Below are 23,591 nucleotides of genomic sequence, written 5' to 3'. Positions count from 1 at the left end.
TTATCCCAACAAGAGGGCATGTTTTGTGTCCTAATGGTGACACTACTGCTCATTTAGTTATAATGATGATATTAACATGACTTGCAATATGGTGATTTAACATGAGTAGGCTAACACATATACAATACACATCTTGATTATAAACAAGAAATTAGAAAATCTTTCATGTCAAATCATAGAAAATACCAGAATTCTCAGGCATGGGTATACTGCACAGCGCTTGACCGCAGACTGACCAGACGATGGCACTATTAGCAACAGACGAGTTATTAAAACATATCTAGTTGTTTCGAGAAGTTACTGTATCTCCCCGAGTGGATGTAAACATCGAGAGGAGACAGAATAATTAGATTTAGACTATGGTCACATTACAGAGAACATCTGGACAAAACAAATAATGAACAAGAAGGAATACATTGAATTGCTTGCAACTATGATGATTGGACTGGATGACTAGAGTTTGCAATTTCAACTTCAATTTCAAATTTCATTTATGTAACTAATCAATCAAATATTCATCACATATTCATATTCACAACATTAATATAAATGTCATGTAAAGGGGGATTGTATTCAAATTGAAAGAATACTTTTTTTCTTTACGACATTCTCGAGCGTGTTCAGGAGGATATTATATTCCAAAGGTCCACCATGATTCAAGGACCCACAGAGACAGCATTTTCCACAATAAGAAATTACTCATCCATGCAATTCCACAAGAGCGTTTAAACTAGATTAAACTATGACATTTATTTTTGTCGAGGGTTTAGAAGTGAATTTCGTCTTATCAAATACCTCACTGCTTTCGCTAAACTAGAGCGTCACTTCTAACGTTCATTGATGCTTTTAGCGCATGGGTTCTAGAATCAATTGCCGAGCGCATGCTCTGTGGGTAAGATCCGGGTTTTGGACAGGATGAACGCCAATTTCCAAGATGGCGGCGGAGGGAGGAGGGAAGGAGATGAACGAAATTAAAACTCAATTCACCACTCGGGAAGGTGTCTATAAACTCCTCACTCACTCCGAATATAGCCGCCCTAACAGGGTGCCTTTCAATTCACAGGGCTCGAATCCGGTGAAAGTTTCCTTCGTGAACGTCAACGACCAGTCCGGCAACGGCGACAGAATCTGTTTCAATGTGGGCCGGGAACTGTATTTTTATATCTACAAAGGCGTAAGAAAGGTACATAGCACTCAGGTGACAATGGCTGTATTATCAAGAAGTGAATGTGTGTGTTCAAACGTATAGTAATTTGCTGTCCAGTATGGTATTTTCACTGACGTGCGCAGATAGCCAGACTAGGCCACTTAGCTATGGTGGCTAGCTAGCTAGCATCGCCACAGTTTGTTTTGCCCGCACCTTGTGGAGATATGCTGGTTTACATGTCACCCACCTACTTAGCTATCTAGCTGGCCAGTTAACCAGTTCAATTCAAGCGAAGGGCCCTCCTTCTGTTATGGTGGACTGTTTACGCATAGGCAGGCATGAGATTACTCTTGTGTGATGCCTATTTGCTCTATATGAATATGTACGATTTAACCTTGGAGTGTGGGCAAAGGCTCGTGCCCGTCTTCAGTTCTGACATGTTGATTGACATCTGCAGTTTCAGAGTATGTTAAATAAGACACGTTTCTTCGTTGACATAGTGTATTTTGACGTTAGTGATAATTAACTGGTTGTGTTTTTAGTGCTCTTGTTTAATTGATTCTGCACAGGTTCTTTGCAATCATAGAATAGTTGACCATTGCATAGCAAGCTAGTTATGTGTGATATGCTGCTGGTACTTCAAGGCCCCAAAGCCAGCGCTGTACAGTATTGTGGATGTGTGTTAGGTTGGAAGTAAGCTGTGTTTGTTGATGATTCGGGATGATGATGTCATGCAAGTGATCTGTCTGGTTCTGACAGTGGTGGTGATGCAACATTTGGGGATGTCACTGCATCGAGCTGTATGCTTGTTTACGGTATCTAGTGACGATGATGATGATCACATGTCTGATCCACACATTTCTAAACATGTTCAAATCATAAAACAAGTTCAACTTAGACCATTATCAGACACCAGTAAATAATCAATTGGCTGCTAGGGGCTTTCTAGTGTTATGATGAGGAAGATGTTTTACCACTTCCATGACTTACTGTGTTGGCCTAGTTGGTTTTAAAGGTCCATTGCAGCTGTTTTTATCACAATATCAAATCATTTCTGGCTAACAATTAATTATCTTACTGTGATTGTTTTCAATTAAAATTGTCAAAAAGAAACACGTAGCTTTATGATAAGCTATTTCTCACGCAATAATTTTGCACGAGTAGTCTTCAGTGAGGTACCTAATTGGAGGAGCTTAATGGGAGGGATATGTAACTAGATGAAGGAAAAAGGAAACCACACACTGCTCTTGATAGTATCACCGATCTTTAATAAGCTTACGTATCGGCCACACGGCCTTCGTCAGAGCTTATGGGATTTTTTGAAAGTTGCACCATTATGTGGACCTGGCCCCACCCACATCCGTTCTACACATCGAAGGGGGTTGGAGGCAAAGGAAAAATAAATAAGTGCTACCAAATATAACAATATGCATTAAATAAATATTACAAAAGTGTATGAATAAGGCGTATTAAACATGTCTGTAAAATCTCAATGAGGACATAGCAAGTTTTCATTAGTCATAAGGTACATCATACGAAAAACATCAGAATAATCTACAAGAGACACATATTTCATGTTCAAATTCATAACATACAGTGCCTTGCGAAAATAATCGGCCCCCTTAAACTTTGCGACCTTTTGCCACATTTCAGGCTTCAAACATAAAGATATAAAACTGTACTTTTTTGTGAAGAATCAACAACAAGTGGGACACAATCATGAAGTGGAACGACATTTATTGGATATTTCAAACTTTTTTAACAAATCAAAAACTGAAAAATTGGGCGTGCAAAATTATTCAGCCCCCTTAAGTTAATACTTTGTAGCGCCACCTTTTGCTGCGATTACAGCTGTAAGTCGCTTGGGGTATGTCTCTATCAGTTTTGCACATCGAGAGACTACAATTTTTTCCCATTCCTCCTTGCAAAACAGCTCGAGCTCAGTGAGGTTGGATGGAGAGCATTTGTGAACAGCAGTTTTCAGTTCTTTCCACAGATTCTCGATTGGATTCAGGTCTGGGCTTTGACTTGGCCATTCTAACACCTGGATATGTTTATTTTTGAACCATTCCATTGTAGATTTTGCTTTATGTTTTGGATCATTGTCTTGTTGGAAGACAAATCTCCGTCCCAGTCTCAGGTCTTTTGCAGACTCCATCAGGTTTTCTTCCAGAATTGTCCTGTATTTGACTCCATCCATCAATTTTAACCATCTTCCCTGTCCCTGCTGAAGAAAAGCAGGCCCAAACCATGATGCTGCCACCACCATGTTTGACAGTGGGGATGGTGTGTTCAGCTGTGTTGCTTTTACGTCAAACATAACGTTTTGCATTGTTGCCAAAAAGTTCAATTTTGGTTTCATCTGACCAGAGCACCTTCTTCCACATGTTTGGTGTGTCTCCCAGGTGGCTTGTGGCAAACTTTAAACAACACATTTTATGGATATCTTTAAGAAATGGCTTTCTTCTTGCCACTCTTCCATAAAGGTCAGATTTGTGCAATATACGACTGATTGTTGTCCTATGGACAGAGTCTCCCACCTCAGCTGTAGATCTCTGCAGTTCATCCAGAGTGATCATGGGCCTCTTGGCTGCATCTCTGATCAGTCTTCTCCTTGTATGAGCTGAAAGTTTAGAGGGACGGCCAGGTCTTGGTAGATTTGCAGTGGTCTGATACTCATCCCATTTCAATATTATCGCTTGCACAGTGCTCCTTGGGATGTTTAAAGCTTGGGAAATCTTTTTGTTTCCAAATCCGGCTTTAAACTTCTTCACAACAGTATCTCGGACCTGCCTGGTGTGTTCCTTGTTCTTCATGATGCTCTCTGCGCTTTTAACGGACCTCTGAGACTATCACAGTGCAGGTGCATTTATACGGAGACTTGATTACACACAGGTGGATTGTATTTATCATCATTAGTCATTTAGGTCAACATTGGATCGTTCAGAGATCCTCACTAAACTTCTGGAGAGAGTTTGCTGCACTGAAAGTAAAGGGGCTGGATAATTTTGCAAGGCACTGTACATAGGCATTTCATCATTAAGTCCTTTAGGAAATAATGTCTGGAGGGTGAAAATCCAAAAACATTCTCTTTTACTCAGAGTATTATTAATATCTCCTCCCCTGTCTGATATGTAACTAGAAAATGAGTTGTTATTGGGAACTCTTTGTTATTAGTCTATTAGCTTTAACGAGGCAGACCAAAACAATAATAAATTCCTCCTCCCTCGAGTGTCCCATTGGTTCCTGCATGAACGCCCCCCTTTTCGAGCACGGCATCTTCATGCTTGTGTGACACTAATGGCATTCTGTATTTTCCCTGATTGTCCTTGCTACTAAAAATGTGGCTTAAAAGGAAAATAAAAGTATCTGCTGTGTACCAGAGCCTTCCTAGCTAGCAAAGTGTCTATCCTTCGCTCCAGCCTGTTGAACACCTGCCCCTTGCCGTCATTAACAGAACTGCAGGAAAGCAGTGCCTGACAGGTGGGGCAAAGGACACTGTCTCCCATTGTCCTAGCTAGCTTCTTCTGTGGGGTTCATTGGCTGTTGGCATCCAACGTTATTGTACATTACCGCCACCTACTGTACTGGATGCATCCCCCAAGTATTATTCCAACCTCTTAGTGTGCAAATATACACTGAACAAAAATATAAATGCAATATGTACAGTGTTGGTTTCATGAGATTAAATAAAAGATAACAGAATTTACTGGCCCAACGCTCTAACCACTAGGCTACCTGCCGCCACATGGAGAAGCTGATTAAACGGCCTGATCATTACACAGGTGTACATTATTCTGGGGACAATAAAGACCACTCTAAAATGTGCTGTTTTGTCACACAATACACAATGCCACAGATGTCTCAAGTTTTGAGGGAGTGTGAAAATTACATGCTGACTGCAGGAATGTCCACCAGAGCTGTTGCCAGATGATTGAATGTTAATTTCATTACCATAAGCCGCCTCCAACGTTGTTTTAGAGAATTTGGCAGTACGTCCAACCGGCCTTACCACCGCAGACCATGTGTATGGCTTCGTGTGGGAAAGTGGTTTGCTGATGTCAACATTGTGATCAAAGTGCCCCATGGTGGCAGTGGGATTATGGTATGGGCAGGCAGAAACTACGGACAACAAACACAATTGCCTCAGAGATCCTGAGGCCCATTGTCGTGCCATTCCACCGCCATTACCTCATGTTTAATCCCCATATCGCAAGGATTTCTACACAATTCCTGAAAGCTGATAATGTCCCAGTTCTTCCATGGCTTCCATACGCAAACATGTCACCCACTGAGCATGTTTAATATGCTCTGGATCGACGTGTAAGCCAGCGTGTTCCAGTTCCCGCTAATATCCAGCAAGTTCGCACAGCCATTGAAGATGAGTGGGACAACATTCTACAGGCCACACTCAATCGCCTGACCGACTCGATGCAAAGGAGGTGTTTCATGCAGCATGAAGCAGATACTGACTGGTTTTCTGATCCATGCCTCTACTTTTTTTTTTTTTTAATTAAAAGGTATCTGTGACCAACAAATGCATATCTGTATTCCCAGTTATGCGAAATCCATAGATAAGGGCCTAATTAATTTTCTACATTTGTAAAAACTATTAAATAACACATGGAATCATGTAGTAACCAAAAAACTGTTAAACAAATCAAAATATCTTATTTTAGATTCGTCAAAGTAGCCACCCTTTGCCTTTGACAGCTTTGTACACTCTTGCCGTTCTCTCAACCAACTTCACCTGGAACTTCCCACATATGTTGAGCACTTGTTGGCTGCTTTTTCTTCACTCTGCAGTCCAACTCATCCCAAACCCTCTCAATTAGGTTGATGTCAGGTGATTGTGGAGGCCAGGTCATCTGATGCATCACTACATCACTCTCCTTCTTGGTCAAGGAGGTGTGTTGGGTAATTTTTTAAAATTAACTAGGCAAGTCCGTTAACAATTTCTTATTTCCGATGACGGCCTAGGAACAGTGGGTTAACTGCCTTGTTCAGAGGCAGAACGACAGATTTTTACCTCGTCAACTCAAGGATTTGATCTGGCAACCTTTAGGTTACTGACCCACCGCTCTAACCACTAGGCTACCTGCCGCCCCTCATTGTCCTTTTGAATAACAGAATGCTGTGGTAGCCATGCTGGTTAAGTGTGCCTTGAATTCTAAATAAATCGCAGACAGTGTCACCAGCAAAGCACCATCACACCTCCGCCATTCTTCACGTTGGGAACCACACTTGCTGAGATCATCCATTCACCTACTCTGCATCTCACAAAGACACTGCGGTTGGAATCAAAAATCTCACATTTGGACTCATCAGACCAAAGGACAGGTTTCCATTGGTCTTATGTCCATCGCTTGTGTTTCTGGGCCCAAGCAAGTCTCTTCTTATTATTGGTGTCCTTTTAGTAGTGGTTTCTTTATAGCAATTGGTCCATGAAGGCCTAATTTTACGCAGTCTCCTCTGAACAGTTGATGTAGAGATGTCTGTTACTTGAACTCTGAAACATTTATTTGGGCTGCAATTTCTGAGGCTGGGAACTCTAATGAACTTATCCTCTGCAGCAGATGTAACTCTGGGTCTTCCTTTCCTGTGGCGGTCCTCATGAGCGCTTGATGGCTTTTGCACATTTTTATTTGATTTATTTAACTAGGCAAGTCAGTTAAGATCAAATTCTTATTTACAATGACAGCCTACCAAATGGCAAAAGGCCTTCTGCGGGGCTGGGATTAAAAATAAATAAATATAGGACAAAACACACATCACGACATAAGGAGAGACCTAAGACGATAACATAGCATGGCAGCAACACATGAGAACAGCATGGTAGCAACACAACATGGCAGCTCACAACATGTTAGCAGTACAAAACAGGGTAAAAACATTGTTGGGCACAGACAACAGCACAAAGAGCAAGAAGGTAGAGACAATACATCACGCAAAGCAGCCACAACTGTCAGTAAGTGTACATGATTGAGTCTTTGAATTAAGAGATTGAGATAAAAACTGTCCAGTTTGAGTGTTTTGTTGCAGCTAGCTGCAACGAACTGAAAAGCCGAGCGACCCAGGGATGTGTGGGGGACCTTTGACCTTCTTTGGGGACCTTTAACAGAATGTGACTGGCAGAACGGGTGTTGTATGTGGAGGATTAGGGCTGCAGTAGATATCTCATATAGGGGGGAGTGAGGCCTAAGAGGGTTTCATAAATAAGCAACAACCAGTGGCAGGGCTCTACGCTGAGATTTTTGACGAGGAGCACGTGCACCTCAGTTGAAACATGTAGGAGCACATGAAAAAATCTCCTGAAGAGGCTATCCCTTTTCATTTATTTTTGTTGCACTAAATGTTATCCAAGTACTGTAGGGGCACTGGCGCTTCCAAATAAAAATGTCAGGTAGCACAGCAAAATATTTAGGAGCCAATGTGACCAAAATGGTAGCACCATAGAGCCCTGAGTAGGTCTTGCGTCGGGTATACAGAGATGACTAGTTTACAGAAGAGTATAGGCTTTTGCGAATGCTTTTGAATAAATGTTCAAAGTTGTTGAAATTTTCCTAATTGACTGACCTTGACGTCTTAAAGTAATGATGCTGTCATTTCTCTTTGCTTATTTGAGCTGTTCTTGCAATAATATGGACTTGGTGTTAGCCCTATTTGGTATATCTTCGGTATGCCACATTTACCTTGTCACAGAACAAATTATTGGCTCAAATTCAGTAAAAGAGATTCCACATTCACTTAACAAGGCACACCTGTTAACTGAAATGGATTCCAGGGGACTACATCATGAAGCTGGTTGAGAGAATGCCGCGAGTGTGCAAAGCTCTCATCAAGGCAAAGGGTGGCTACTTTAAAGAATCTCAAATATAACATTTTGATTCAACAGTTTTTTTCTGGTTACTACATGATTCCGTATGTGTTATTTCATAGTTTTGATGTCTTCACTATAATTTTACAATATAGAAAATAATGAAAGTAAAGAGAAACCCTGAATAAGGAGGTATATCCAAACTTGACTGGCACTGTAAGTATTCAGACTCTTTGCTATGAGACTCGAAGTTGAACTCAGGTGCATCCTGTTTCCATTGATGATCCTTGAGGTGTTTCAACAACTTGATTGGAGTCCACCTGTGGTAAATTCAATTGATTGGACATGATTTTGAAAACCACACACCTGTCTATATAAGGTCCCACAGTTGACAGTGCATGTCAGAGCAAAAACCAAGCCATGAGGTCGAAGGAATTGTCCGTAGAGCTCCGAGACAGGATTGTGTGGAGGCACAGATCTGGGGAAGGGTACGAAAAATTTGCTGTACCATTGAACGTCCCCAAGAACACAGTGGCCGCCATCATTCTTAAATGGAAGAAGTTTGGAATGACCAACTCTTCCTAGAGCTGGCCGCCAGGCCAAACCGAGCAATCGGGGGAGAAGGGCCTTGGTCAGGGAGGTAACCAAGAACCGGATGGTCACTCTTGACAGAACTCCAGAGTTCCTCTGTGGAGATGGGAAAACCTTCCTGAAGAACAAACATCTCTGCAGCGCTCCACCAATCAAGCCTGTTTGGTATAGTGGCCAGATGGAAGCCACTCTTCAGTAAAAGGCACATGACCGCCAGCTTGGAGTTTGCCAAAAGGCACCTAAAGGACTCTCAGACTATGAGAAACAAGATTCTCTCTGATGAAACCAAGATTAAACTCTTTGGCCTGAATGCCAAGCATCACGTCTGGAGGAAACCTGGCACCATCCCTACGGTGAAGCATGGTGGTTGCAGCATCATTCTGTGTGGAGTTTTTTCAGCTGTAGGGACTGGGAGACTAGTCAGGATCGAGGGAAAGATGAACTGAGCAAAGTACAGAGATCCTTGAAGAAAACCTGCTCCAGAGCACTCAGGACATCAGACTGGGGCGAAGGTTCACCTTCCAACAGGACAACGTTCCCACACAGCCAATACAACGCAGGAGTGGCTTCGGGACAAGTCTCTGAATGTCCTTGAGTGGTCCAGCCAGAGACCGGACTTGAACCCGACCGAAATCTCTGGAGATAACTGAAAATAGCTGTGCAGCAACGCTCCCCATTCAACCGGACAGAGCTTGAGTGAATGGGATTATCCAAGAATAATCAAGGCTGTAATCACTGCCAAAGGTGTTTCAACAAAGTACAGAGTAAAGGTTCTGAATACTTATGTAAATGTGATATCTTTTTTTTTAAATATATATAAATTAGCAACATGTTTTGCCTGCTTTTGCTTTGTCATTATGGGGTATTGTGTGTAAATTGGAGGGGAAAAAAACTCATCAATTTTAGAATAAGGCTGTAACTTAAAAAAATGTGGAAAAAGTCAGGGAGTCTGAATACTTTCCAAAGTCACTGTTAAACACAGGAAAGTCATGTTTTTGACTGCACTGCCCATTTAACATGGGGGACTTGTGGGCCACTTGGATGGAGTAGATCTGTGTGGGAGATTGTAAGATATTTTAACACTTGTCACCAAGTTTTGCAAGTGTTCCTGACAAATAAATGGTCTACTGACCTTGACACAATTGGCACAAAATATTTTGTATAAGAGGGCCTGGATGTTGCTTTGGAGGCCTCTGTGCCCTGTCTGGAAAATAATTTAAGGGACAGACTGGTTTAATGCATCATAAAGGCCTACTTCTTCACTGAGTTCACTCCTGTCACATTGTCATTTCCTGTAAACAGTGCTCTCTTAGCACAGGTCGGTAAGATTGGCAAACCTGCCCTCCCCAGGTCTCTATGTAGTTCTTCCTGTAGTCAGTGAAGCATGCCAGAAGGGTATACCACAAGCCAGCTAACTTGCCTAAATCTTCTGATATAACTTTTTTTTGAGAGAGAAGCTTGAAATGTGTGTGGTCTAATTGATTAAACAAACTATAACACATCTAAGTTTAGCTTTTTTTTTAAATGAACAATAAAATCAATGGTTATTTCTGCAGTTTTATTAGAGGTAGGTGGCTAACTCATTGATCTCGTTTTGTAGAACACCCCTAGGTAAATAGGGCTGCAGAGCTAATGCCTGTTGATTAGTTTTGAGTGTGCTGTTTGGTTTCATTAGGTTGGTTTAAAGCAGGAGATACATTTGTTTCCCTGTGATAAGTAATTTTATAGCAGGGAGTAGGACTACAGTCCCTCGCTCATTACCAGAGAGTTAGCACAGTCTGTGTTAATCTCGAAATGAGTTTAATAGTGGCATTGGATTATATTTTAGCAGTGTCTGTGTGGACATTTCTCAGTTAAAGACAAGGAGGCAGAAGGCTAAGCACCCTCCAGTCTAATTGGCTAAACTGATTTTTTTGTCGTCACTAAATAGTTATCCTTCCATTTGGAGACAGATTTACATGTGAATATTCTAAAATCATAAAAACAATATCTGCATTTTCCCACCAGAGATGTTTCCATGCAATTGACTTGTTGTGGATAAAATGCATGATCACGTAGTGTATAGAAAAATAACGTTTGTTAAATGGATTTTCAACTCTGCTGATGGTTTTATCACAAATTGTGCGTTTTATTTATTATATATATAGTGAATGTTCCCACTCTGGTCTTGCCATGTGCGCTCTAGCCAGGCGCTCACAGACAGTGCGTATAGCCTAGGCCTACATGATCAGATTATTATGGACAAAAGAACGAGATTCTTTTTATTTGTCAAACGCCAGCCAAGCATTGATTATCATGTCACCAGAATAAGACCCTTGATATTTATTGGAAAGGAGCATGAAGCTCATCACCGTGCATTTTTACCACCCTGTGAAGTTCATAATTTATTTCAGCTGTAGCGTAATAAACTGCATCAATTCCCAAATCGTAGTGGGAGGACCACACAACACATCGTGTGACTCCAAGTTGACTTCGATATGATGGTTATTATATCAATATTTGCCCATAAAGGCATTTCTACCACCATTTATCACATTATTCATTTTTACAAAGATCCCATCTTGTCTAGTGTGTTTTTTTGTTTGTTTTGTCGACGTTTGAAAAGTTTACTGGCAAATTATCTGTTTCCGTCAGGCCTGTCGTGACTTTTTTTTATATCCAACATGTACTTTTACTTTAATTGCATAAAGGTTGGATGGGAACTAGGGATATGACAAAAATATTTTTTTCTTAACGTTTAAGCAGCAATTTTTTTTTGCTTTTCATGAACAATAACATTTTCTAAAATTCACACTAATTAACAATGCAGCTGCACTGCTGCCGACAACGGGTTGGGTCTCTCGGTGCGTCCCTTTTCAAATGCAACTGTACTACCATCACTGTACCTCCGTTCCATCTCGCAAAGTTAACATTTCCTTCTCATTTAACTTCTGAAAGCCATACAGGAATTCGCTGCTGTCGCTTGCCTTTCTCTGCCATTTGTCCAACTGTTAACGACGGTGGTGTAGTGGTAGAAAGTCGACTCCAAAATAATTTGTTCCTCTAATCATTGCACGTCTAATCCCATTTCTGAGTGTCAGGATTCGATTCAGCTACGAACCGACTCTTAAGGTTAAGTCTTTTTGGAAAGGAGGAGACTGATTAGTTGCTGTACTTCCGAGAACACAAATACTCACAACTTTCATAGCGAGCAATGAGGGACTGACCTTGTGACCACACCGCTTGCGCCGCAAAATAAATATACACGTTATTCAATCATTGCACCCACACTGCTCGCACGCGCCAACAAGCGTCTGCGCTGCCAAACAGTAGTCAGTTCTATTTGTGACGCTGAACATGGTGCAAGTCCTGCCTCTCCATCTCCTCATTGGTTCATAGAAGCATATACCCACGTGCCATCTCATTAGTTATACCCACGTGGGTGATTGAAAAATGAACTGAGGTCAGTCGGTCGGTTTTGGTAATACACCTATTATGAAAGTTAGATGCCAATCGCCATATAAAGTCCAAAGAAGGAAAAGGCCTGGAAGGAGGAGAGATGACTAGAAAAAAATTGTTTGACTGTTTTATTTGTGGATTAATTGTCGGAGTAGAGGACCTTGTGCATTTTCAGGTAAAATAACTCAACGTTTATATCCCAGGACAAATTAGCTAGCAACTGCAAGCTAACTAGCTAAATTGCCATAACTGTTTCTCGCAATGGAATGGTGTATCTCACAATTTCTTGGCTTGCAATTTCAGTAAAGCAGGGCCTATCCATGAATAGCCTACGATATTCTACACGCAACAGACCAAAGACTGAACACACTTGTATTATTAGTGAAGAGAAAGAGCAGGGGTGTAATTTAGTCCAATCCAGTGGTCACCAATCAGTCCATCGCCAAACATTTCTGTAAAAAATAAAATACGGATTAAGTATTATTAGTTTTGCGGTAGGTGTACTGGATTCAGCTGCCCTGCATGCTAGGTAGTAGAAGTGTTCCCATTTTGAGCTATTTAATCTGTCTGAATGTAAAAACTCCTACCTGGAAGGCCGGGAGAGCAAATCAAGTGCCCTTTATAGGCCTACTGCTGGCTAATCAGATCACCATGTCTGCAGCTTCCACGAGCCCATAGCAAAGTTGATACTGACATTTCTAAACTTTTAAAACCATGACTAGAGACTCAACTAATACCGCAAAGAACAGCTGTTTTTCTGAGTGAGTGAATGTTTGTATTTTTTTTCAGCACTGTCAACACTTATATAAGCCAGAAAATGTGCTTCTCCCTATCCACTCCCACTACAAAGTATCGATTGACTTATGTTATTAGTGGCTTGCCTTTTTTAATATTGAGGAATATTTAATGTTCTCTGGTGATAGGAGTAAGAACATGTATTCATGTATGAGGCAGAAATAATGAAATGGGGTGCAAGACGGTGGCCCCTTTTTGGTCAGTCTCAGCGGAGGAAACGAGAGCTGAGGAACTGTGAGAGGCTGGCCATCAGATGCAAGCACAATCAGTCCAGTAAAATTAAAAGGAATTATTTTAGTTTTTGTTCACTCAGCTGTGCCTCACAAGTAATACAACAAATGATATATTACCAGTGTATTCATATGCCTCAGGTTTTGAAATATCATTTTTAAATGGTCTGAGAATAACAACACTGGCAGGGCAATTCAAGCATAGCCAAAATGCAGTGATAATGTATTGGGCCTATAGCCTGCACAAACCTCATTGCTACAGAACGGTTTTTAATAGGTTATTAAAGGTGCAAAATTGCTCCGCCATTTCCTGGTTGCTAAAATTCTAACAGTTTACCCAATTTCGGTTTGTGACAAACCGAGCAGTGTGTAGTGTAGAGAATCATTGTACCATCTAAACCCATGTGAAATATTTTAAAAAAACCAAACTTAAGAACCTGAAGCATAGAAAGTGCACATAGAACATATTTACCGCTTCTTAGACTTGCTATTAATGAGTGACAGATCTATAGCTCACATTTCTATGTGAATTTGGTTGGGTCGGCCAAGAAGTTACATATTGAGCGGTAGATCTCGGCTCAAAACATTTTGCAACTAAAACAAGATTTCTATTGTATAAATGCTGGTAGGTTGCTCCCTGTTTGCTTCCGTTTAAGAAATGGTTTGAAACAGAATCGGCATAATGAATACGCCCTAGGCGAGCCGGTGCAAGGAAGGGGCAGGCAGAAAAAGCTGTGATGTGAATGTCTTGATAATCTGTTTAGCATGCCTTGCATATATTTACCAAAGTAGCCTAAAGTTCTATTTAAATGACACAATTTTCCCCAGGCCTTATAGCCTATCGTTTAGTTAGGCTATAACACGGAAAATCATGTTTTGTGATAACTGCACTATTTACATTTTTCTTTAATGTTAAAGATCACACTTTTATTTCAAAGTTTTTAACTTTAAAATGCTCACACCCCTAATAGAAAACTGGTTATTGACATTCATTTTCAATCACTCACTGTCATCATTCATGCTGGAGCTCGGAGTTAGCAGGTCTGACAGAGCATTTATGTCCTGTTGTGGCTCTTGGTGTGTGTGATTGAATTTGTCATGGTGTCTTTCATCTGAGGGTCCACAGATCAGCAAGATCTGATCCTGAGTTGAACTCTGCATTATTCTCTCAGACATAGGCTTGGCCTAATCAATTGCCTGTCTTTTGTGTGTTTTGAATGAGTTTCACATGACATGAGTTAAAGTTTAAAGTGCCATGGATAGAAAAGGCCTATGGTCATTGGTTTGTCGAGGGCTTTGGAGCAGCATGGATTCTTGGCATATCAAAGTGTGCTGGCCGTGCTCTGACAGATCTGTCAGCAGTCTTATGACAACCATATAATCTCCCTCGCTGCCTCCGATGATCCTCCACTCAGTTGCATCACCAGGGTCTCGGACTGACTCCTACAGTATCATCCCTTGGGCCAGGAGTTTTTCTGAATTTCCTCAGAAAAGCTTTAGGTAAAAATATGGCCAGGTGTTTTTCCTGGTCAGTTCACATGGACAGGAAAAACTCTTGGCCTAATGGTCAACAATATTGCTACTTATCTTACAAGTGATAACCTAGCCTATACCTTCGGGGGGCCTCAAATCCAGCTGCAGTGACCTACTGTACCACTCACTGCCTAGTACCGACCAGCTGTCCACAAACCCTTACTCTTAAATGTTTTACATCCATGAATTTGACAACCGCTGTTAAATTACCGACATTACAAATGACCCCTCTTATAGTGTTTATACGGTAGCATCTCTCTGATTTGGAGTCAAGTTGTCACCCCAGAGGTGCGTCTCTGCCCTAGCCACCTGTTGGTAGACATTGGCACTGCAGCTCTCTTTTGCTCTTTCTGTCTCTCTGTTTCTGCCTCTCTCTCTCTCTCTCTGGGCTAATGATTGGTCGGGCATCAGGAAGGCAGTAAGACCAGCGTCTTGTGCCTCTGGAGATAGCCTAATAATGAATTTACAGACCTCTAATGCCCTTGATATGATTGTCCTTGGGCAAGTTTGACAATGTTGCTACTTGCTAGGTTATGATTTTTTTTTAACTGTGTGTGTGTGAGGGATGGTGGATCTGACTATGCAGCCACATACCAGTATGTATTGTAAAAATACCGTCTATAATGATATGTGATAGTGCTAAAGAAATGAAAAATTGGAATACTTAAAAAAAAAAAAAATCAGCTTATCACGCTATACCATAATAAATGTAAGTTCAAATGCTGAGACCATTGATTGCTTTTGACCAAGCACCCTACACACTAAAGCAAGGCTGTTGAAAACTTAGGCTGGTTAAGGAAGTAATTTTATCATTCCATACCCTAGGTTTTTGCCGAAATGACGCTGCTGGCTATACCACAAAGATTTTTTGAAAAATCAAACAGCTAGATTGTTTACCTTTTCAAAAGATCCTCTGTGGAACTTCCTGAATAATCGGTCATTCCATTCTCAATCTTCTTGTAAGATCCCCCTCAAATGCCAGTTGTTTTAGTTTTCCTTGGGTGTAGCATGCTTCTTCTGTGCTGACTGAACACATTTGTCAAAGTGGAAAAGGAGTTCTCACATGAAGCTGTGGATGCCCCAAAAGTCAATCCATGTGCAGTAAGCACTGTCGGCATAGCGGAGAGAGGCCCAGAGATTCGTTTGCAGGATATCAAGTGGGTTCATTTGTCCTCATTGGCACAAAAACTGGCAAGTGACACTAAACTCAGCTTCCACCAAATCTGTTTTGCCTAGATCCAGCAGTGGTTTCACGTTTTCACATCTGGAAAGTAATGGCTCTTAGGGCACACAGGGCCTCCACCAGTTGGCTGTTGCGTTCGCTGAATCATTCTGACATTTCACCAATGAACGCGTCCAAGAACAGTCTTTTTACACTCAGTCTTTTCTCTGTCCTCATAGGCCTACTGTACTGTCCACCATGTATTGCTGGAGATATGTACTTACATAATGTTGCCGTTTGCTTGGAGCTGGTGGTGAGTCAGTGCCACTGGCACGGAACTGTGCCCAAATGGTTTCGAACTCGCTGTCACACCTCAGCTTCTCAACACACTCCAACGCACTGCGGACCACTTTGACTCTAGTGTAAAGATCTGTTGCTTTTGCATGGAGTAATTTGTTTGGAGGATCGAGAAGACTGATTCTGTAAGCCAGGGTCCGTCACTGCCTTCAGCAGCCCTGTAGCCTCGAGGCTTACTTCTGTGTTGTACAAACATGGTCATTCGATGTCACAGAGGAACTTCACAATGCTGTCAACTTTTAACAACCACTGGCACAGTTGCCATGTGTCCCCTTCTCCTTTGGCTTTGTTTGAGTACTTTAGCGAAGCCAATTTCTGAAATCCACCGTGGCAGATTAGCTGGTTCGAGCTAGCTATATAGGCTAAGGCTAAGACTTTAAAAAAATACAAAATTATACAGCAAGCTAAGAAGCTAACTAAACTCTGTAGTGGTGGGGCATGAGGCAGAGTTGAGAAGCAGCTTCAATGGTGAACTTGACCCCCCGCCCTTATAAATCTAAATCAAATATTACAGGTGGAGGCGTGTCATGTTATTCACTTAGCTTACCACAGATAAGACGCATATCCCCCCCCGCTTTTTATGGAAACCCAAAGGAGTCATACCTAACCCACCCCAGTGGCTTTCCATAGTCCCCCTATACACACAGCAGCGTTTGCTGTCTATGGTGCTGACGCAGCGGAGATACAGATTCTGTGCCAACTTGTCACTCAATCAGTAGAACTTTTTAGCTTCTTTCAATATATTGGCATATAAAACTTCACTGAGGGGGCTAAGCCCCTGTTTGCCCCCTCGTGGATCCGTGCCAGCATATATACTGATTGTTTCAAGAAAAACTACCAAACCTATTGGTGATGGAAGATCTGAGCAATCAAATAAAATCTCATGTCAGCCCTGATCAGCGTGTAGCCTACATATAGTCAGATGAGTTGTCAACGGTGGTAGCTTAGGATATTTTTATTCTGGTAAAACACAATTTAACACACATGATAAAAAATAACCTATCAAATGACATTGGGTTGTCATTCAACTAATAAAGCCTTATGTTTCCCAAGCCATTTTTACAAACATTTTAATGCTGAAGGTGACGCGCAGATGTGCCAGATCAGGAATAGGCCTACCTCCTCATTGGTCAGCTCTCGACGCAGTGCATTTTGACTAGGCTACTGATATTGCCTGGCGTTGTTCGATATGAAAAATTATTTGTAGATCAATGACTGTCAACATAATGACATACTTAGCTCGACACTGAAAGAGCGGAGAGTAGAGTACAGTACATTATAGTATACTCAACTCTAGTGTGTGCTGTGTACTTTAGTGAGATGTAGTCTACTTTTCTTTACTGTGCTGTACTGTCCAAACTTGTGAACTCTACTGTGGTTTGTGACTACTATGATTTACCGTTGTAGCCAATTCAATTGCAGACGGTCTGTTACCGATTTTGTTTTTGTTTAGGGAATTACATTACTGATTTTGTAACGGAATTTAGTTTTAATCGCTTAACAATTAATGAACACATTTGCTATCAGTAAAAACACTTAACTAATTGAAAGGTCTACCTTGTTACTTCTGTGAACTTTCATTATTCTCCCTCATGAGGGAGTGCGATTTGAAAATATCTTAGATATGTGGGTTTTTGATAACGGAGTTAAGGCACAAGGCAATGTTTATTAAATGCTGGAAAAAAATGTATTTCTAATACCTTTTAAGACTTATTTTTCTGGTAGATGTTTTCTAAGACCCGTTTTCTATCTGTTTGACCAGAATTCAAAGCCTTTGATTATTCCAAGTTTTTAGGATGGAAAATGGTTGAACAATTTACATGTCCCTTAATTCCTCAACATTATAGACACTCAATTTGACATTCTCCTATGAACTTCACATGTTGGTGATCATGGGTCGTTTTACATGGAAATTATACTATTTCTCATTAGGTCAATGATGATCTGCAAGTGTTATATAGACAGGAGGAATGGCTTTGTAAAATAACTGAGGTGTATGTTCAAGATAATTGCTCTACCTGTGAGTCAGACGTTGTGTCCTGTCTTTCTCCGCGTTTCTAGGCGGCTGACCTGAGCAAGCCCATAGACAAGAGGATCTACAAAGGAACGCAGCCCACGTGTCATGACTTCAACCCCCTCACAGCCACAGCGGAGAGCGTCTCCCTGCTCGTGGGTTTCTCGGCCGGCCAGGTGCAGCTCATTGACCCAATCAAGAAGGAGACCAGCAAGCTCTTCAATGAGGAGGTAGGTTTAACAGCGTTTACTTTAGCCAAGCTGGCTAAGATGGGTGTCCTGTGGTTGAATATCAATGTATGATGTTGACTCCCTACTGGGAGGAAACTGTTTTCTAATGCAAAATGAGAGTAAAGGTTCTGTTCCAATATCCAATGTATTAGGCATGCATTTAAGTGTAACGCTAGTGTTGATATCTTGTTTGAATGCATGTTTGACACTTGAGTTATTTGTCTCTCGCTGACAATCATCGTCTCCCCCTCTCTCCCTCAGAGACTGATAGACAAGTCTCGTGTGACATGTGTACGGTGGGTTCCTGGCTCAGAGAGCCTCTTCCTAGTGGCCCACTCCAGCGGCAGCCTGTACCTGTACAACGTAGAACACACCTGTGGCACCACGCCACCCCACTACCAGCTTCTCAAACAGGGCGATGGCTACGCCGTGCACACCTGCAAGAGCAAGTCGGCCCGCAACCCCCTACTGCGCTGGACAGTAGGCGAGGGGGCGCTGAACGAGTTTGCCTTCTCCCCCGATGGGAAGTTCCTTGCGTGCGCCAGCCAGGACGGCTTCCTGCGCGTGTTTGGCTTCGATGCAGCCGAGCTGCACGGCACAATGAAGAGCTACTTCGGTGGGTTGTTGTGCGTGTGCTGGAGCCCGGACGGACGATATATAGTGGCCGGGGGGGAGGACGACCTAGTGACCGTCTGGTCCTTCTCAGACTGCAGGGTGATCGCCAGGGGCCACGGCCACAAGTCGTGGGTGAGCGTGGTGGCGTTTGATCACTGTACTACCAGCGTGGAGGACAGCGACCCACCCGCCGAATTCAGCGGGAGTGACGAGGAGTTCCACGAGCAGATCCACTTTGGAGGGGGGCGGGACCGGGCTAATAGCTCCCAATCACATCTTTCCAAGAGGAACTCTACAGACGGCAGGCCAGTCAGCGTGACCTATCGCTTCGGCTCGGTGGGCCAGGACACCCAGCTGTGTCTGTGGGACCTGACTGAGGACATCCTGTTTCCCCACCTGCCCCTGTCACGTACCAGAACTCACACTAACGTCATGAGTGCCACCAGCCCCCCGGCTACTGGGGCGGCCACTACTAATACTACTACTACTACTACTGCTGCTGCTGCTACTACCACTACTACTACTGCTACTACTGCTACTACTCCTACTACTAACCCACCTGGTACCAATGGCAACAACACAGTGAGCAGTAGTAGTGGTAACAGTGGCGCCCCAGCTAACTCGCTCCCCGCCCCCCTGCCGCGCTCCAACAGCCTGCCACACTCCTCCGGCCCCGCAGGGGGCAGCACCACGCCTAACTGCCACACGAGCAGCAGCAAAGGAAGCAGCATCATCGACAGCACCTTCATCGCCACGGGCGTCAGCAAGTTCGCTACACTGTCGCTGCACGACACACGCAAGGAGCGCCACGAGAAGGACCACAAACGCAACCACAGCATGGGCCACATCAGCAGCAAGAGCAGCGACAAGCTCAACCAACTGAGCTCTGCGGCGCGGACGGCCAAGGCGGACGCCGCTAAGACTCTGGGCACGCTGCTGTGCCCGCGCATGGAGGAGGTTCCTCTGCTGGAGCCGCTGGTGTGTAAGAAGATTGCTCACGAAAGACTCACTGTGTTAATCTTCCTGGAGGACTGTCTGGTCACAGCCTGCCAGGAGGGCTTCATTTGCACATGGGCCAGGCCCGGTAAAGTGGTGAGTCTGTTACAACCCCTAACCCCTAGACATATGGGCCAGGCCTTGAAAAGTGGTGAGTCTTAACCCCAAGCCACTTTCAACCCCAGACACTTCAGTTTGACATCTAACACCTAGACTAGACACATCATAAATCTCTGAAAATGATTGAGTGAGTTGGGGTTTGCGACGCAGGATCCTCTTTTGCCCACTGTGACTCGCTTACAAGGGTGATTATCAATCCAGGATCTTAATTTGATTTTCTTTATGATGATGAAAACGTACCGTTTCCCCTCAATTACCTAAGTTTGAATTCAAATTGTTTTACCGTTCTGAGTGTCCAAAAACCATCTCTTCTCCTCTAACTCATTCCCCTCTGCTCTCTTCCTCCACAGGGCTTACTATCATCTCAGAACCCGGCCAACTCTCCTAGTGGGACTGTTGTATAGCCCTGGTGCTAGTGCTGCTAAACTAAACCGAGCTCCACCAGACATGATGGGACAGGATGACCTGGCCACACCTCGCCACAGCCCTGCAGCGCTGTTCTCTCTCTCACACACCTTCATCACAATCACCACTACTGAAGCTCTTTTTGTTCTGTTAATCTTTAGATAGATAGATGGATAGCTAACGTGGGCCATTGAGGGTAGATGGGTTGGCCCACAGTCTGAGAAGAGTGTAAAGGATCGTGTGAAAGGTGCAGAATGCTTGAAAATTGTCCAGGAGGATTTAAAGTGTTGTTCAGAGAGGGAGGCTGGCTGCGATGTGTTTACATTGTTTTCACCTCCCTTCCTCTCAACATTCTCTTTCCCGGTCCAAAAACAACCCCTGTAAAAGCTACAGCTTGTTTTCAGACTGGGCTTGTCTCTAATAGCGTGGCCTCCTCCAGAAACCACCCATAGCCACTACTACCCCCTAGGCTCTTCATGTAGATCTGAAAGACCTTGGATAGGTTTATTCATTATGGTAGTAGGCACATTTCTCCACTATTCAGTTCTCTCAGATCTAGCCTAGGTATTAGGGGCTAGGTGTTGTCTTGGGACAGGTGCTATCGCTTTTAGCTTGATCCTCATCCATGACTAACCCTGGTGGAGTTGGATCACATGTTCATAGCAAAGGGAGACCGGAGCAGTTAGCTTCCTCTAACTACAATAAAAAAATATTTTTGAATTTAAATCAGAATATCACAGCTTGAGTACGTTGCACTGATTTTATTGTTTATGTAAATTTGTATTCATAATTATGACAAAAACAAGATGGTTGAAGATAGCCTTTGGATGCACTTGGGTTGTGGCGAGTAATCTCTGTCTGGATGCTAAAATCATAGTTGTTGTTTTTTTTAAAGAAAAAGAGAATTGTTTGCACTTAATAGTTTGTTAGAAGAGAATGGCTTTACAATTTTGGAGTGTGCAAGGACTCCCCCGACAAGGTTGTTAAAAATATAAATAGAATTAAAAACCTTTATCTATTGAACATTTATTTTAATATTGTTTCAGATTTAAAAAATGGGCTCTGTATTATATGTAAATATTGTACTTCAATGATTTGGTGAAATTATCATTGTTACACTAGTTTGAAGTTCTTCATTTCAGAAAATAGTGATATTTCTAATTCAGAAAAATATACATAATAATATTAAAAATGAATCTTGAATATGCAGGTTCATGTTTTTTCCTTTCTGTTGTACATAAAGAGAATTCAGGTGTATTTTTCATAATGAAATGTTTGTTATAGGAGATGTCTCTATGGAATCCTCTTTATCTAGTAGGTAGTGCTGAAAGCTAGCCTGTCGCTGCAGACTCCTCTATGTAGAAAAGTTTTCCCAGTCCCAAACTCGCTCCTGCACCCTATGCACTTGTGAAGTCCTGAGAGCATGGCCGCAGGAAGTTTTGGGTTGGGGGTGCTGTCGATGGGGTTCTGAGTAATATTTTTCTCTGTGCTATGCTGAGAGGATTGTATAGGAAATGTGGAAATTGAAAGACTAGATATATACTTTACCATATTGCTCATATACCTATCCAATCTTCTTAGATCGCCACAAGTGTCACAGGGCTTAGGTGCTAGTGGTTGTTTTGGGACTGGGCCGTAGGCTAAGGTAGGAGCCGTCTAATTCAGACATCACTCAGAGCTCAGGTAAACCACGGAAGACTAACGCTAACATAATTCTCTTACCCATTATTAGGCCCCAGTACATAAAATATCTGTGAATTCACCTACCTAGTATACAAATATGACTAAACCGGTGTTATAGGTGTGTGTGGACTATGGCCGCTACATAAGTAATGACAATGGGAGTGTGTGTCAACCAGAAATGTGTGTCAACCACATTTCTGGTCAACTGACACTGTTGATAAACGTCACTACTTGATGGCGGTATGAGTGCTGGGCCTTGTTTACGGGGGTGCAACATTATGAAACGTTCACATAGAAATGTATTATCTAGAAAAGATATGGGAATATCTGTCGTGTAGATGGGGACTAGAGTTAGCTCTATTCATGACATTTCTAGGTGCTCATTTCAGCTGAGCGTTTTCCGAAAGCTTCATGGCACTGAGATCATCTTACAACCATTGCCTACAATGGATGTCTATAACGATTATTTTAGCGCTGTGAAGCGTCCGGGAAACTCGCACCCGAGTGTTTCACCTCCCTGAACCCACCCCAGGAGATGAGGGAGTTTTGTGAAGCACCCAGGTAGGCAGTGTGAGGATTCTCCAAGGTCTAACAGTGGGAGTATAATTTTTTTCCTCCATGTGACACCTATTAAACAACTTTGACAGACCTCGTTGTCTCCGACCTCCAGTCTTTACTAGTAGGCCTACGGGCTGAATGAGTATGAATGGACAGTCAGTCAAAAGTTCCCTCTCAATTCTGTTTTATTCACACTTGAATTAAACAATTATGATTGTAGCTGTAACACTTTGTTTTGGTAGTATTGAGTGGACAAATGACACTTCAATTTCATTTGAACAGACGACTGTCTCAAATCACTCAACATAATGTTTTGTTTGACCAACTGTTCAATAGAGTTATGACTAAAAAAGCGGAAATGGTTTCTTGGAACAGATTAACCCACAACATTGTGTCTCCACCTACCCCTCCCTAAACATTATGGCCCTAGGAGTAGTGAAGTTATTAGTGTTTTGGGTCTTTGTGGACCCCTCCACATGTGCAGCCCAGGGGGGCGATGGGACTCCTCTCTGGGCTAGAGGGACAAGTAGACAGAGCCTATAATCATCTTTATCGGAGTAGGGTAGAATATAACTTGTTCGTACAGAGATGGAAATGTACTGTGTTTGTCATGGCATTCTTAGTGCCACCATGATGGATGCAATGGAGTTCTCTACTAAACTCAATAGATCTTTGTCTGAGGGAGTCTGTCTCACCTTGATCAGAATGTTCTCTGGTTTCACATCCCGGTGGAAGAGCCCACGACTGTGAGGAGAGAATCTACACGTCACAGAAATCAACTGAAATTACCCTTGACACAGTATCAAGTGAGCCTGCTCTCCTATGCTCATCTGTGCTTACCGGTACATGTGGTCCAGAGACTTGCAGAACTGGTACATGAAGTTGTGGGGCCTGCTCTCT

The 23,591-nt window shown here is 42.6% G+C and overlaps 1 protein-coding gene across 1 annotated transcript; it reads left to right on the top strand.

Moving 5' to 3' along the window:
* Nucleotides 1-891: 891 nt before the first annotated feature.
* LOC139415327 (WD repeat-containing protein 20-like) lies at nucleotides 892-22,782 on the top strand. Its single transcript, XM_071163385.1, has 4 exons — nucleotides 892-1,183; nucleotides 18,132-18,314; nucleotides 18,576-20,021; nucleotides 20,396-22,782. Exons 1-4 carry the CDS (start codon nucleotides 935-937, stop codon nucleotides 20,447-20,449), a joined length of 1,932 nt encoding a protein of 643 aa, XP_071019486.1. The 5' UTR covers nucleotides 892-934; the 3' UTR covers nucleotides 20,450-22,782.
* Nucleotides 22,783-23,591: the final 809 nt, after the last annotated feature.

Source organism: Oncorhynchus clarkii, chromosome 8 (assembly GCF_045791955.1).
Source record: "Oncorhynchus clarkii lewisi isolate Uvic-CL-2024 chromosome 8, UVic_Ocla_1.0, whole genome shotgun sequence".
In the NCBI taxonomy this organism is placed as follows: Eukaryota; Metazoa; Chordata; class Actinopteri; order Salmoniformes; family Salmonidae; genus Oncorhynchus; species Oncorhynchus clarkii.
This window is presented reverse-complemented; position numbering and strand designations above follow the sequence as displayed.

Bases quoted from the DNA above. Each gene is read 5' to 3' on its own strand.
- LOC139415327 (XM_071163385.1), top strand. From the start codon at position 935: ATGGCGGCGGAGGGAGGAGGGAAGGAGATGAACGAAATTAAAACTCAA. The intron at 18,315-18,575 runs GTAGGTTTAACA...TCTCTCCCTCAG, and splicing joins GCAAGCTCTTCAATGAGGAG to AGACTGATAGACAAGTCTCG. The intron at 20,022-20,395 runs GTGAGTCTGTTA...CTTCCTCCACAG, and splicing joins GGGCCAGGCCCGGTAAAGTG to GGCTTACTATCATCTCAGAA.